Source organism: Gopherus flavomarginatus, chromosome 12, assembly GCF_025201925.1.
Source record: "Gopherus flavomarginatus isolate rGopFla2 chromosome 12, rGopFla2.mat.asm, whole genome shotgun sequence".
Classification (NCBI taxonomy): domain Eukaryota; kingdom Metazoa; phylum Chordata; order Testudines; family Testudinidae; genus Gopherus; species Gopherus flavomarginatus.
In genome coordinates, this window is record NC_066628.1 from 4,252,007 (window position 1) to 4,268,933 (window position 16,927).

The window sequence follows — 16,927 nt, forward strand, 5'->3', positions numbered from 1 at the left end:
GACTCCCACCCCTGGGTCTGTGTTGCAGGTTTCCGATAAGAGGAGGCGGCGACTGTGCTTTTCTGATGGATGAGGGCTGGTTCGGCAGCTCGCGCTGCAGCACAGAGAGACGCTGGATCTGCAGCAAACCCAATGCCTGTACAATGGGGAAGGACGTATTGTGGAGTCAAAACTTGGAGACTCTTAGAAACTAGGCTTGGAAAAGCTTTATTGGGGACACACCTTCCACTGCCTGAAGATGGAGGAGGCTAGGTCTGTATTCTTTATAGACTCTCCCCAGGGCTTCCCTGGGGCAAATAGGTCTCTGGAGTTAGATTCCATGGGACTAGAAGATATTTTCCCTTTGCTCAGTTTAATGCCATTAGTTTGAGTTCTCTACCCCACATGGTTTCTGCTTAGCCAGCCGGGGGCTGGCAATACAGAAGGGGAGGGGTTGGCTCCAGGTCACAGGGAGTCAGGGGGCCGAGCTGTGATGTGAACCCAGGAGTCCTGGCCAGTCCTTCGCTCACATCGCACCCCTCCCGAGTCCAGGGAGGGCTCACACAAGTGTCGGCTATGGCGCTTTTGTAAGATGAATTTCAGGGGCATGCTCAGCCCGTGGTACTAACTGGACTCAGAGGCGGGAACTTGAGCACCTCGGCCACAGGGTGGCACCAGCACCTCAGCCATGGGAAGCTGCTTCTGTGCTGTGAGTTGTTAGATCCACTGGAAAAACTTATCTGGCCAGGGCAGTGACAGGCTGGGGCACAATCTCCGGGCACCTGCACACAAATCCAGCAGTTATGCTGGATCTGGCTCTGCAATGGTTTGCCCCAGATGGCTAGGAACGGACACACACAGGCGCTGCCGTCACTTGTATAGGCCAAGCTCAGGCACCCCCATGACGGGTGTAGTGTAGATGCCTAGACAGAGGCACGACCTCCTGGCCCACCCTTCCTATTTATAAACCTTTCAGCATGCACACACCCACAATAGCAGCACCCAAGTTCCCCACAAGCATGGTTGATTTTAGTCTCACATTTCCCCCACCCTGTGAGGCAGGGAAGTGCAATTAACCACATTTTACTAAGGGGAAACTGAGGCATTCTGTCCAGTCACCCAGGGGCAGATCTGGGAACAGAACCCAGGAATCCCAATGCCCAGGCCAATGTTTTAACCTCAGGCCTGACCCACACCTGGCTGCTGCACAGAACTGGGACTGTCCGACTCCCTAATCCATATGAGCAGCACCAGGGAGGGGTTGGAAGGGGCCTGTGCAATGGTTTGAATGGGGTGAGTAACAGAAGTTACACTGGGGCTGGTCTTGCCTGTCACAGCATAACCGGCCTCCAAAGGTAATGGGGCCAGCCCTACCTGTCCCTCACTCCACCCTCCTCCCCAGCTGGGGAAATTCCTGGTGGCCCAGGACAGGCGGTCATGGGGTTAAAAACCAGTCCAGGCCTGGAGAGAAGAGAAGTTCCCAGAGAGGCAGCAGAGAACCTCCGAGGGAGAGGAGGGCTGGTTGCTGGCTGATCTCTGCGGAGAAGGAGTTGGAAGGGGCCAGCACAGACCCTAGAAAGAGGCTCAGAGACTCCTGATCCGAGGAGAGGAATCTACCCAAAGAACCACACAGGCCCAGGAGGGCTGGGTGGGGGATCCCTGAATCCAGGGGAACAGACATTAGACTTGACGGGCAAAGGAACAGTTTGATTTGCTGTACAATACTTAATGCGACAGCAGAAGAGGGGAGGAATCTTAATTTAAGGTACTTGTACAAGATACAAAGAGGGAGCTGGAGGCAGCACACCTGCAGGGCCATGTTAGGCCACAAGGGGGCACCCTGAAACAGCACCCTCTTATACTAGCCTATTAAAATACATAGACGCTCTGCATTAATTTCCATAGGAGCTGGGATAGGGTCACGGTGCCCAGCCCAAGGACCCTGATCATGTTATTTAATTCCCTGGCTTTCCAACAAGAGCCTAGCAAGCATAGCAGGGCTATTAGAGACATCAGGAACATGTACACTGCAGAGTACGTTACCTCCTCCCGATCACCTTAACTCTGCCCTCTTGTAGTGACGCTGGCCTGCTCCAGTCACGTGCCGAGCAGGGCACTCTGCATAGCACACTAATCCTGTGTTTGTGTCTGAGCCCAAGCAGAGGAGCAGGAGTCTCACATGGACGGTGCTGCTTTCCGGGGGATGTCCCAGGCAGGGGGGAGGTTAGGTATTTAGACTCCCTGCAACTGGGCTTAGTGACACAGGGAGAGTTGGCTGCCTCGGAGAGCCCGAGGGCCCCAGCATGTGAGGGGCTAGGTAGCTGCTATGCCAAGCCCTCTGGGCCAGAACAGAATGGGTCCTTCATGAGGAGTGGGGGTCTGATTGCTCTTGCACGGCACTGTGTACAATCTAGATGGCAACGATACTGAACACTAACCATGCATGAGCCTCCATCAGGCACTTCACCACATTAGGCTAAAGAGGGCAGCAGGCTGTTTCCTGGGCTTGGCATGGATGGAGAGCACAGCTGGATTTTCACGGAGTGTCTATGGGGGGCAGAGTTAAGGTGGTCTGGATGCCCAGAGCGCTATGAGCAGCCTCTGCTATGCACTGCCTGGGTTTTTTAACGTTGAGGGAGTTATTTGAACTGCTGTTCTTGCCAGGCTCCAGTGGAGGGAGCCAGGGGAACATGGCAGTGACTGAAATGAAAATCTGTGTGCGGTGAATCTATAATAAGGGTCACATTTAGCAGCATAAACAGCATTTATGGCATGTGCCAACTAGAGTGGTTAATAGCCGAGGTGGAAACTCTCCCATCTGCGTTCCAACTTGACGGACAGGTTTATTTCCCAGCTGGGCTGCAGTGAGCTCCCCCCCTCTCCCCGTGTCCACTGCCTAATCAAGCCTGTCTCAGAAACACTGTAGTACTTGCAAACCCTGTCCTGTGTCCTCACAGGAACACTGTGCAGATGAGCTAGAGATCCTGTGGTGGGAATTATGTTCACTCCATTGCTCCAGGTGTGTGTAATATGGGGCGTGTGTGTTTGAGCTGTACAGGGGGAGTGATGGGCACTGGGGCCGGTAGGGGGGGAAGGAATTGGAAAGACATCTCATGTGAATCCTTCCTGAACCCAGTGCTGAGGTCAGAGAGGCTGGGAGGGGAGAACATGCAACTGAATGGGAAGCACAGAGGAGGCCAGATGGGCTGGGAACTCACCTGCCAGAGCTACCCCCAAACCAATGATGATGACGACCAGACCTGCAGCTCTGCCCCATACTAATGGTTTCCTGAAGGGACAGACACAACCTGAAAGAGAAGTCATGAATGCCCGCAGGGCTGCTCCACGGCAGGGGATCGGGGAGCCAACGTCAGTAACCAGCAGCATGGGAGCAGCCACAGACCAGGTATTTATTTGTATTGCTGGAATGCGTGTGCCCTTGCACGTGCCTGGATATTAGTTAAAACCACAGAGTTCCAACAATGTCCTCCCCAAATCCCACCGAGTTACAGGGATCTCGGCTCCTGTTAGAGGATAAATGGGTCTAGCTAATCCCCCTCTTCCAGTCCAGGCTCTCCTGGAGCATCAGAAGGGTGACCAGCTCCCAGCTGTCAGACAGAAGGGATAGGAACGGGTCTCTCACTCCCCTTCTCTGCAGTCTGTGCCCTGAGCCGTGTCTGGGCCCAGCTCCTCTGCCTTAGGTCAGGCAGCTCTGAGCCCAGAGCAGCTGAACACACGAACCCATGCCCCTCCCTCGGTGAGTGTGGGGGGAAAATCTACTATCTGTTCATAGAATATCAGGTTTGGAAGGGACCTCAGGAGGTCTCTAGTCCAACCGCCTGCTCAAAGCAGGACCAATCCCCAGATGGATTTTTACCCCAGTTCCCTAAATGGCCCCCTCAAGGATTGAACTCACAACCCTGGGTTTAGCAGGCCAATGCTCAAACCACTGAGCTATCCCTCCCGCCTCTATTGATTCCACCAGACAGCTGAGAAGGTGTCGCAGCACCGAGACTTCAGACACTCTGAAAAATGAAGGAACTGGGGACACTGGCTCATTACCCAGGGAATAAACCCTGTGCAAAAGAAGTCCACCCTCTGAGCCAGTGTGGGGCTGGGAGAACAGCTCTGTGGCCCCACCCAGCCTTCACAAACAGCCTTCCCCAAATGCCCAGAGCCACGTTTTCAGAAGGCCTAGGGAAAATCCAGCTTGAACACGGGCTCCTCAACGGAAGGTAGGAATTTCACTGTCCCCACACACCTGGCTCCTTGTCATGCGCAAGTGGGGGACCCTGGGAGTGCCCCAAATGTGGTGAGACTAAGTGCTTTGGGGCTGGGACTTTCATTGTGTGTACATTTGTACAGCACCCAGCACAACGGGCCCCAGCCTGACTGGTCTCTAGGCACTTGACTAGAAATACAAGACTATGTGAAGGGGCCTGTGCTCTCCTGTTTGAGATTCTGGCCCTCACGGTAAGCAGAGGGATGAACACAGAACAGGGGCCCAGCGTTATAGATATGGATGTTGTAGTGTGCAGAAATAGGGCTAGCGCCCCTTTAAATAGCTAGTGTGCCCTCCAGCGGCGCTCACTGTGTTTTAGATTTGAGAAGCCAGCCCGAGCAGCAGTGTGCTTGTAGCTGGGCCTGGTGTGTCTGTGTGTAGTTAGTACACATAGATATTTGGCACCCCACTGTGTCCTGGGGTTCGTTCGTAGCATTTCATTGCCTTTTGCTCTTTAAACAGGAGTGACACATTGCCACCCAGAACTGTTCATCCACAACCCTCTGCTTCACATAGAAAAGGGCGGTTACAAGTTCAGGCTGGGTAACTGCTGACAGGAGCCCACTGGGGCAGTCAGGGCCTTGCTACCTGGGCAAACGCAAGGAGACAAACCCTCAGTGGAAGAGGAAATTGCAAAGCCCAGCATGCGTCTCCCCCTCCCGTTCCCTGACCATGAAGCTGTGATTACCTGGGTCTCGTTCTCTCGTTGCATCTCCATTCCTACTTGGCAACTCCATTAATAACTGTTCTTGTTGAGGATTCTTTTGAGTTTCTATCTCCCTTCCTGCCTCAGGTTCCCCATTACAAAGTCCTTATGGACTGTGCTCAGTTGAATCTGCTGTTTTCCCCATCTCTCCGCTGACGCGCACAGGCTGCTCTGAGCACCTCTGATCCACTCCTCTCCGGCTGTGGCAAGTGTCACTCCGATTTCACTCCCTCTGCGACTTTCACTTCTGTGCAGGAGCTAAGATGCAACACTCAGAATAGTTCAGGGCACAGCAGAGTCAGTTCTTGTCATTCCCTGTTCAGGCCAAGAATATAAGCACCAAGACATCCAGTTAGTTTTTGGCTTCTGAATTCTACTGCACAAGTTGAGATCCCGCAGAACTGATCCTAATCCACCAGCAGAACGCAGACCCTGCCAGAACAGCCCAATGGCACCACAAACATTCACGCATTTGGCATATAGCTCTGGCCGGCTTTTGGTCCCAAATTCAAGACTTTGCCTAAAGGAAAAATGATAGTTTATTGATGCAGTCTCTCCCCACACCCTGGGATCCACCACTATTCGGCCCCTCACCCTGCTGCTCCTAACAAGTGAAGTTCCTACCAGGACAAACGAGAGTTTTTAATCAGACATTGCTGGGCAAGAACATTTCAAACCCTGTATCCAGCATCTAGACTAAACTGGCTCCTGCTTTTGGCCCAGAACCTCTAAATCATCTCAGTAGCGGGTAACAGACCAGGAAGTGTCCATTCACAGGAAGCCACTTACCCTTAGTTACTGTCACACCATGAGAATTTGGTCACATCATGAAAAAAAAAAAGCTTCCTGTTGTGGGTTTACTTCTTAAGGGATGCTATTCCCACAAGCATGGGCAGTCATACAGTTCCTCCTATTGGATCTCTTTCCAAGTCTGTATTATTAAGATTGTTTAGAACAAAGAAACGTAAATGTAACCTTACACAGCCTGGACCAGCCAAGGAGGGAGCCAACAAAGAAAACTACGGCATCTGAAAAGGACACGCATTGATACACTATTCTCTGATAGCTAGCAACCAAAGAGCAAGAAGTTTGTGAGTTTCTGCCTGAGAATCCTGTACATGAAACTCACTAAAATATACACTATTTTTGAGACCTCAGTGCACTCAATTGAACCTCATCATCATAAGGCATTTCTGGTCCAGCAGTTAAACACATTCTCCTTCATACAAGTTTGTATTCATAGTTGAGAGATTGGGTGGGGCTAGATCTGGAACAACAAAAAGCAACCCACCCATCCTCCTTTCTTGGTGAAGATAAGCAGCACACTCTCACCCCTTTCTAAAAATCTACTACTGTAGTCATTTTCCTGTGTTGAAAGTATCAGTAATGCTTGGCACTGTTCCAGTAAAAAGTCAACAGGAAGTGTTTGCTTCTTAGGCTTGGCAGAATTCAATATTTGTAATTTCAATGGATAACACAGGTTTATTTGTAATTTTTTTATATCAATTTAAGTTTTCATAGTTGTGAAGAAAGTGTGGGTCAGTGGGTGGCGGTCAGACAATATTTAAAGACATCAGACGTTCATATTTTAAAAATTGAAAGTTTTCTCACTTTGCCAGGCTGTACATTTCAATCACCAATGGAGATATTTTCCGTCAGCGTGTTTGCGTGCCATCAAAATTGAATCCTTCCAAGCCTACTCTTTAGCTTAATACAGGGGTAGGCAACCTACGGCACGTGTGCTGAAGGTGGCATGCGAGCTGATTGTCAGGGGCACTCACACTGCCTGGGTCCTGGCCACTGGTCCGGGGGATCTGCATTTTAATTTAATTTTAAATGAAGCTTCTTAAACATTTTAAAAAACCTTATTTACTTTACGTACAACAATAGTGTAGTTATATATTATAGACTGTGACAAAGTTCCTCCTCTACCTTGGTGGGTCCTGCACTTATTGGCGGATTTGCTCACCTCACAGATTCACCCTGTGGGTCAGGAAACAGCTCAGAGACCTTCCCCTCTGGTACAAGCCACAGTCCAGGTCAATTCCTCCTGTGTTTGATCAGGAGTTGGGAGGTTTGGGGGAACCCAGGCCCACCCTCTATTCCAGGTTCCAGCCCAGGGCCCTGTGGATTGCAGCTGTCTAGAGTGCCTCCTGGTACAGCTGTGCGACAGCTACAACTCCCTGGGCTACTTCCCCACGGCCTCCTCCCAACACCCTCTGTGTCCTCACCACCGGACCTTCCTCCTGATGTCTGATAATGCTTGCACTTCTCAGTCCTCCAGCAGGATGCCTACTCACTCTCAGCTTCTTGCACGCCTCTTGCTCCCAGTTCCTCACACTCACTTCCTCTCCTCTGGCTCCCTGGCTCCCTTTGGCCTGACTGGAGTGAGCCCTTTTATAGCATCAGAGGGGCCTTAATTAGAGTCAGGTGCTTGACAGCCTCACCTGACTCTTAGCAGGTTAATTGGAGTCAGGGGTTCTCAGCCTGGAGCAGCACCTGCTCTGGTCACTCAGAAACAGAAAACTGCTTATCCAGTGGCTAATATATGTCCTTTTGACTACTCTGCTGTACCCAGCGGGCCTGGGTCTATCACAAGACTTATAGAAAAAGACCTTCTAAAAACGTTCAAATGTATGACTGGCACACAAAACCTTAAATCAGAGTGAATAAATGAAGACTCGGCACAGCACTTCTGAAAGGCTGCCGACCCCTGGCTTAATAGGTCATATTGTAATAGCTGCTTCACGGTCTATAATTTGTTCCCCAGCTGCTGAGCTCTTATGGGAGGAGGCAGCTTCAGCCCTTGCGGTTTAACCTCCTGTTTTCAACTAGAGTATGCCTACGTCCACACTACAGCTTTAAATCGATATTAGTAAAATCGATTTTATAAAACAGGTTTTATAAAATCGATTTTACGCGTCCACACTAGGGCACATTACTTCGGTGGTGTGCGTCCATCGTCCCAGGGTACCATCGATTTCCGGAGCGGTGCACTCTGGGTAGCTCAGTAAAAGAATAGGACCAATAACTTCGATATCCATCCACACTAACCCTAAATCGATTTAGTAATATCGATTTTAGGGTTACTCCTTTCGTTTAGCTGGAGTACAGAAATCGATTTTAAGACCACTTAAAATCGATTTTAAGTGCCTTGTAGTGTGGACAGTTACAGCATTAAATCGATTTAACACTGTTTAAATCGATTTAACGCTGTAGTGTGGACCTGGCCTATGTTAGAGAGCTGCTAACATCCCCGCATTTCTGGGAGCTGAACCATGCTCTTGAATTAGAGCAGCAGGATGGGCTGCTTGGCCCGTGCCAATTCCAGGAGAACTGCCCTGCATGGGATACAGATACCTCCAGGCCGTTTCCCACCCTAGCCTGCAGCAAATTGAGATTCTGGGGTGGGGTGGGGGGGGTGTTTCATAGTTCAAATAAACTGCTCAGCACAGCCTCCAATCCCCTACCCATCTGATCAGCATGCAGCCCCACCCAACAACAGTCCCCCATCTGATCAGTGGAGAAACATACCTGTCCTAGCTCAACCAGTGTAACCCCCTCCCCAGTATCCCCCCATCTGACCCCTGCTCCACTCTCCAGGGTTTAGGTGAAGCTCTCCCCACCTTGCTCCATGCTCCCCCTCCCCACCCTGATCAGCACAGGATCCCCCATCCTCACCGAGTACCAGAGATTCCTCACTTCATGCACTGCGTCTCCCTGCCCCAGCAGGACCCCGAACCTGAGCAGAGCAGGATTGGGTCCCCTAGACCCAGGGGTGGAGAATCTCAGGGCTCTGCTCACGGCTGTTTCTTTAGCAAAAGCTCTGAGTCAGCTCCCGTCCCTTCTCCTACAGATGCAAGCGGCAACACGAAGCTAAGAGTCAGAGCCTGGCAGGTTGCTCAACCCCCAGCACGCGCCTTCACTTCACTCTCCTGCGGCAGGTGGCACTTCCCATTCCAGCCAATCCCCGTGAGCACTTAGGAAAAACACCCTAAAAGGGCAGCAAATCTAAACATGACAAGAAGGGAACCCCAAAGGAGAGGAGCCAATTCGCCACCAGTGAGACTGTTTGCAGGTTCCAAGAAGCGCCCCGCCCCAGACACACCTTGAGCCTTTCATGATTTTTTTTAATAACCAGTAAATAAACTCACCCTATCGCCTGTGGGGGAGCACCTGTCACACAGCGAGCATCTGAATCCGACTGATCCCTGCATAACACCTTGAAAAGACAAGTCTGGGAGCTTAAATTAATTCCTCTGCTAGACACTAGAAATCACGGACTGAACAGAGACACTGAATTTATGGCATTTTACAACAGTGGGTAACCCACTAATCCCCTATGACCGCAGAGGCGTTAACCGGCCTCTCTACCTTGAATGGTCACTTAGAATATGTGCTAATTACTGATGCTAAACAATCTATTCCACCTTAGCCGGAAGAACCTTTCCCAGACCTGAAGACGAATGCCCTGTGTGGCTGGAAAGCCTGTTTCTTTCACCAACAGAAGTTGGCCCAGTCAACGATATTACCTCACCAACATTGTCTAACCTCTCAATATTCAAGCGACTTATTTAAAAGATCCTTTGCCCATTAAGAAACACGTTATGCTGAGAGCTATGCAAAAATAAAGACTCCGTGATAATTATGGGCACCCGATGCATCCCCTCTCTTCCCTGGCCCTCTAACCTCATGCACAAAGATATTGCCCCTGGTCTTCAGTTTTGTAGACAGTGAAAATGAAAACTATAAAGGAGCAATCGCAAGATCTACAATTGTTACCCCCCACTCTCAGTAACAGCACTTCCCATAGCGTTAAAACCCACTGAACTTTTGTGCGGAGGCTGCATTGTTTTGGATTAATGGTAGTTCCCTCCTCTCCACCAAGCTATTCTTGACAAAAGAAAGGTTCTCCTTCAGCAGAACAGATTCAGATACAATGGTCTGTTACAGAGAATGCCAGACAGAGCCACCCTCTTTCAAAATGGTGTCCTCTCCTCTTCTCCTCAATGGGACAGAAGCCATACCGGGCCTCGCTTGGTGGCCATTTTGAGAAGGGCATCTCTCTCTCTTTACTTCCTCAAAGTGCAGGGACCCACCAGCTTTCCTGTGGGATCCTGTGGCTTCAGAGCCATCAAGAACAATGCAATATGGAGGCCATTCTGAAAGGGGGCTATTCTTTCTGACAAAGTTTGTTATGAAAAATAGCCATTAATCCTGAATGTCTTTGCAGATGCCACCCATTCAGCCAGATCGACTCAACAGGTAGGCCACAAGGGAAGGGAAACTGGTGTATCTGAGCACACAGGGTTACCGGTAGGGTGGCAGCAGGAGCAGGGGGAATTTTGAGGACAGACAGGGTGGGTGAGGGGGAAGAATCTAGAAAGGCTGTTTTGCCCTGCTCCGGTCAAACAGAGCAGCTCTAAGTCTACTGCAATGGGCCCATATGCACAAGCTACTTTGTGATTCAGAGGGAATGAACAGAACAGAAAATCATCAAATGAGCCACCCCATGTCATCCACTCCCAGGTTCTGGCAAACAGAGACCACGGATACTCAGAGCACAGTGTTGCAACCCTGCTCATCCTGGCTAATAGCCATCGATGGACCTATCCTCCATGAACTTATCTAGTTCTTCTTTGAACCCCGTTAGTGTCTTGGCCTTCACAACATCCTCTGACAATGAGTTTCACAGGTTGACTGGGCGTTGTGCGGAAAAAAAATACTTCCTTTTGTTTGTTTTAGACCTGCTGCCTATTGTTTTCATTGAGTGATCCCTAATTCTTGTGTTATGAGGCGTAAACAACGACACTTCCTTATTTACTTTCTGCTCACCAGTCATGATTTTACAGACTTCAACTTACTCATCTCTTTTCCAAGCTGAATATCCCAGTCTTTTTAATCTCGCCTCATACGGAAGCTATTCCATGCCCCATATCATTTCCATTGCCCTTCTCTGTACCTTTTCCAATCCCAGGATATGTTTTTTTGAGCTGAGGCAACCAGACCTTCACGCAGTATTCAAGATATGGGCATCCTACAATTTTATACAGAGGCATTATGATATTTTCTGTCTCGTTCTCCATCCTTTTCATAATGGTTCCTAACAGCTTTTTCCTGACTTCTGCTGCAAATCAAGCAGATGTTTTCAGTTACACCATGCCACTGTTACTCCTGGGGGGATTCTGCGCCCCTGCAGGGGCAGACAATTCATTTGGTCTGCCCATTCATTTTTCTGTGCCCCCTGTGCAGAAAAATACAACAAATAAATAATCAGCCTCTTCCCTGGGAGCCTAGGCAGTGCATCTGTTCCAGTGTGTTTGGAGGATCAGCCTCAGAGCCAGGGGAGGGGAGCCAGCTGTACTGTTGTTTTTCTTACTAGACAACAATATCACTCACCACTTTCTAACATAATACAAATATAAAAATTAAGAATCAGTACAAACATAAGCTATATAATTGCTTAAATAAATATGTCTAGATATACTGTATTCTCCTGGCTAGCAAATAAAACAACCCCCCCTCCCCACACCAAATTTAGTGTAAAGGCAAATCAGCATGGTTTAATGATTTCGAACCAGTGAGAACCAACCTCTCTTTGGCACAGGAAGAAAGTGAGAAAGCACACAGGTCTGAGTGAGTACTGTTGGAGGGAGGGGGCATCTTTTATATGCAAGAGGCAGGCTACAGGCACAAATAGCAGCTCTGTCTGAGTTAATTGATTCATTCACCAAGGCACTAGCTGCCTGCCTGAAGTAACGTTGTTAAAAAGTTGCTTGTGATGGTTAATTGATCGCATTCTCTGCAGCAGAGATGTAGCAGTCTATTATGTTAATGTCGTTCACATTTCTACTGTTTTTCAACTGTTCTCATTCTAGGTCAATTCCCCCAGGAACATGAAGTTTTAAAGCATAAAACTATGAAAGTTTTAAGACCCCTACATCGCCAGAGTGATTTAAAAGCGCCTTATTATAAATGACAGTAAGGGAATCCTGAGCTAGGAAGATCTGTGTGTTTTCTCACTTTCCACCTGCGCCAAAGAGAGGTTGGTTCTCACTGGTTGGAAATCATTAAACCATGCTGATTTGCCTTTGCACTAAATTTGGTGGGGGGAGGGGGGGGTTGTTTTAGTTGCTAGCCAGGAGAATACAGTAAATATCTAGACATATTTAAGCAATTATATAGCTTATGTTTGTACAGATTCTTAATTTTTATATTTGTATTATGTTAGAAAGTGGTGAGTGATGTTTTTCTTACTTACTCAACAATAATGACTTGCGGCAAGCTCTGTTTAGATGGAAAATCAAATTCAATTATAAATGCACCCAATTTTAAAAAAATTTTTTATTAGTTAAATAAAAACTACCTTAAATATGCTGGATATATAAGAAACATTATCTAAAGCTGATTTGTTAAACAAAGTATTCTCTATTGTCAGGGGCGACATGTTGGGGACCCAGTGGCCCCCACTGGCCCCTCCCCTTTTCTGGCACCATCCCCCAGTAGCAGCACTCCCGTTTATATGCCTAGAGTTAATGAATTAAGCTGATTGTTAGAACTAGGAGCGCTCATCCTGTTACATCTAGTTATTAGTCATAGATTGGAAGAAAGAAAACACAGAAAACCTTGTTTATCCAACTAGGAATGAACTAGTCAACAAACTGAATTATTTAAATAAACTGAAATGAAGAAAATATTCTCTCTGCAACAGAGGCTTCTGCTGTTAAAAGCTGGTTTATCATTTCAGCAAACTCTGGTTCCAGGTGCTTAGCCAGTGCCTTCCACCAGTTCAGTGGTTTGCCTTTAATTAAGACTTTGCAGAAGACAAGTTCAACTTAATTCTTTTTAATTAAGAAATTATAGTACACCTCTACCCCGATATAATGCAACCCGATATAACATGAATTTGGATATAATGCAGTAAAGCAGAGCTCTGAAGGGGCGGGGCGGGGCTGCGCACTCCGGCAGATCAAAGCAAGTTTGATATAACACTGTTTCACCTATAACGCGGTAAGATTTTTTGGCTCCCGAGGACAGCGTTGTATTGGGGTAGAGGAGTATATTTAGGTTCTAACTCAGGTTGTCAAATTTAACTTTAGATAGGTGTATTTTTAAAAGAAAACCTGTATTTACATTAAACATTTGATTTTGTTTTTAAAAACCAATTTCTATCCATCCCATTTTAGAGACATTAAATGTTTTCACTTCTTCCATCCTCATTATAGCACTAAAGAGCAGAGTTAAGATTTCTGAGGAAGTTGAATCTGTTATTAAAATAGTGAGGGGAGTAATGAGCATTAATCCTAAAAATATATGTATATTCAACAGTAGCCTGTACACAAGATGGCAATGATCTAATAACACAGGAAAAGTTCAAAGAATCTGATGAGGCAGAATTTGGACATCCAAACCTTAACACATTTAGATTCCTTTCAAGTGTAACTAATGGTAAATTCCTTAGATTAATAAATTCCTTTTGAGATAATTACTATATCCCTGCAATGTTGTTTATCCTCAATTACTGATGTGTGCGCTCAGCTGAATGCCATTTTAATGTAGTTTTTTGACCAAGAATCTATACAGGAGGTTCTTCCTCACTTGTCCAACTCCCTTATAGAGGAGGAAGTTGAGACCAGTTTCCTGCCTACACTAACTGATTTTTCATTCACATTTCTTTCCCTGCTGTGTACCAGGGCAACATTTTAGTTATGTGATTGACAGGCCCAAGAGTGCTAGGTGCTGTACAAAGGGCTGCCCCAATTAGAGTGTACTCTGGTGGCAAGCCATGGCACAATCAGCGGGCCTACTTCATTTCCTACTCTCAGATAACCCAAGGACTCTTGGACAGGCCCTCTTGCCCCAACCGTACCCCTTCCTCAGGAAAACTTTGTGCAAATAGTCCAAAAACCTAAATCCCAACACACAGTCCATTTATCGCTGCAGTGCAAGCAGTCATTGAAATCCCAGGATATCTCGTCCCTTGATGCCCTTGTCGTGGAAAATGACCACCACCGTGTTGAGTTGATCAGACAGCCTGAGGCTCCTTTATTGATTAATCAGAGAATACATGCATATGCACGGAGAGACGACAGGTCCCCTAGCAAGGGGCAAGTCGCTCTACCTTACAGCAGTGATACCTGTGCTTATAAAGCTTAAAACCGCAAATCATCATATGAGCTTATACATCCGTCATTACCTTATTTGGCTAATACATGACATCTTTTAAAAACAATCGCTATTAATTATTTCTATATATCATAAAAGAGCTAAAAATTGCAAGCTTGTTCTTTTCTACTTCCTCATGGGAAGTTCTCACATTTGCCAAGACCTTGACACTTCGGTTATCCTTTATTTGCGGTCGGTCATGCAGCTGTTACTTAAGCTTTTTGAGGAAGTTGTGTCCAAAAATACATATTGTTTGTTCTTTTGGCCAAGTTATTATGAGTTATATTTTATGCTTACATGAGCTACTTAATAAACTATAATGACCTAACAGCTGTTAGTCTTTTCCGGCAGTGATAGACTGGTTATTTAAGGGATTTTAAGTCAGTTTTAACCCCTTATAGCAGCATTTTATTGTTTAGCAGCATTTGATAGTGTTATGATAGTGTATACTAAAATCAGAGAGTGAGCCTCAGGTAGGTTAGTAATTATTTTTCCTTACTTTTCTATATGTTAGTATAATTGAGGCCTATGGCCTTGATGTAATTATTAGCTTGATCAAGACCCGGCCGTTGGGCCTGGGGTTATTTTTCTTTATCACCCTACATACCACACATCTGCCACACCCAGACGCTGTCAGTCCTCTTCTATCCAGACAGTCACCCCAGCCCTTCCAGCTGGAGTGCAGCCCCACTCCTCCCCCGATCCCTGACTCTCTCCTGAGAGATCATCTTTACTAGGGGAGCGTGAAGCCCCTCACTCCCCCAGCTCTCTCCCAATTCTCCTTAGTCCAGCTCTCCAATGTGAAGACATCAGCGACTCCCTCTACTGCTCCGTGTTTTCAGCTTTTGGCTCTGAAGCAGCAAGCAACTCCCTCTGCTGCTTTCCTGCCTTCAGTCCTCTCCAACCCTGCTTGCTGCTTCTGTACCTTCAGCCTTCCCCCAGGAAACAATGCTCCAAAGCACCCCTCCCTCCCCAGAGTCTCCCTGGTCCTGTATAACCCCAGGTACTGCCCTGGGTTTTTCAACTGGCCAGATGGGACTTTGTTCCCTGGGACCTGACACCCTGTGACACACACTGAATGCATGATTGGGGCCTCCACGTGTTACCCCAATACAAATGAAGAATAAACAGCAGCCTGCAAAACACTGACTGAGATTACGGAGAAACATGGGATAATATCACTGGTGCGTAACAAGATGTAGAGGATGAAAATGCACATTCCCCGGTCTGTTTTTAGGATTTTTAGATCCTGCTGTTGGTGGTGTTCAAGTAGAGCTGGCTGAAAGTCTGTCGTTATTTTTAAATGGAAAATGGGCTTTTCCGATTAAAAAATGTTTTCACCATCTGCTGAATTTCTGATAATCGAGAGCCAATAATTCCTTGGGTTTAAGCAACAAAAGTTTTTGGAAGAAACCCGCCCCAAGAAATTGGGCAACATTCCCCCCGGCCCATTTGTTAACATTTTTCATGAGGGGGGAAAAGTTTCCACTCAAGGGCTGGTGAGAGGGAGCCCAGTATCACGTTTAGTATCAGACAGGGACTAGACCAGTGATACTCAGACCTCAGTGATTCAGGAACCAAATTAGTGATCAACCTTACCCAAAACAGCCACACAGTTGTGTGAATTCATTGTTTCACTTACTAGTGATGCTTGAAAATATGTAAGGGGAAAGATTTAATTACTCTCCCAGCAAGTAAGTTAACATCAGGGCTGCCCCACAGGCTGGACAGGAGGCGAGGTGTACAGAGGGAGAGAGAGACCGAGACACGGAAACTATGCCCGTGTGCCCTGCACAGAGCCGCTCACTTCCTGCAGCAACACCTGCATCATCTCCTCCTGTGAGACTGCCATTGGGGGACTGCACCTCTCTCCCTTGGGCCCCTGCACCAGTCTCAGTGCCCTTAGCATAAGCCTGCTGCTGCAGCCGCTCACCCTGCCTGTGTCTGACTGGAAGAGTGTGATGCACTGCCCTTTCTCTGCTCCAAGGGGCGCTGGCTGCTCATCTTGCTGTGTGCCCTGGGGACAGGTGCTTTAATTCACCCTTACACCACTGGGAATCCATTTTGCACCATGGTGTGATAGCACAGGACCTAACCACATCAGCCGCACCACAAGGGACTCCTTCACCTGCACATCTACGAATGTGATATATGTCATCATGTGCCGGCAATGCCCCTCTGCCATGTACATTGGCCAAGCCAGACAGTCTCTAAGCAAAAAAATAAATGGACACAAATCAGACATTGGGAATGGTAACATACAAAAACCAGTGGGAGAACACTTCAGCCTCCCTGGACACACAGTCACAGACTTGAAAGTTGCCATACTTCAAACAAACAAAAAAAAACCTTCAAAAACAGACCTGCGTGAAACTGCTGAACTGGAATTCATTTGCCAGTTTGATTGTATCACACTCGGCCTGAATAAAGACTGGGAATGGCTGGCTCACTACAAGAGACTCTCATCAACAGTTAGTAACAGCCACAAAAGCTTATGCCCAAATAAATTTGTTAGTTTCTAAGGTGTCACAAGGATTCCTCCTTGTTTTTCCTGATTGAACTGACCTTGCTAGCACTGTAAAAGCAGCAAAGAGTCCTGTGGCACCTTATAGACTAACAGACGTACTGGAGCATGAGCTTTCATGGGTGAATACTCACTTCGTCGGATGCATGTCAACCTCATGCTCCAAAACGTCTGTTAGTCTATAAAGTGCCACAGGACTGCTGCTTTTACAGATCCAGACTAACATGGCTACCCCTCTGATACTTGTTAGCACTGGTCCTCGGCATAGTAA

At 47.5% G+C, this 16,927-nt stretch overlaps 1 protein-coding gene across 2 annotated transcripts in view; it reads left to right on the top strand.

The window, feature by feature from the left end:
- LOC127032335 (C-type lectin domain family 2 member E-like) overlaps positions 1-16,927 on the top strand; it is an 89,517-nt gene that overhangs the window by 11,047 nt on the left and 61,543 nt on the right. Inside the window, exons 5-6 of one of the 2 annotated variants that reach the window (XR_007768760.1) lie at positions 29-256; positions 3,123-3,385. Coding sequence is in view for 1 of the 2 variants with exons in the window: in XM_050919551.1 (XP_050775508.1) it covers positions 29-194 (166 nt within the window). In the remaining variant the exon portion in view is untranslated. Of the gene's footprint in view, positions 1-28; positions 505-3,122; positions 3,386-16,927 lie in introns of those variants that run through there. The other variant, XM_050919551.1, reaches the window with a different exon arrangement.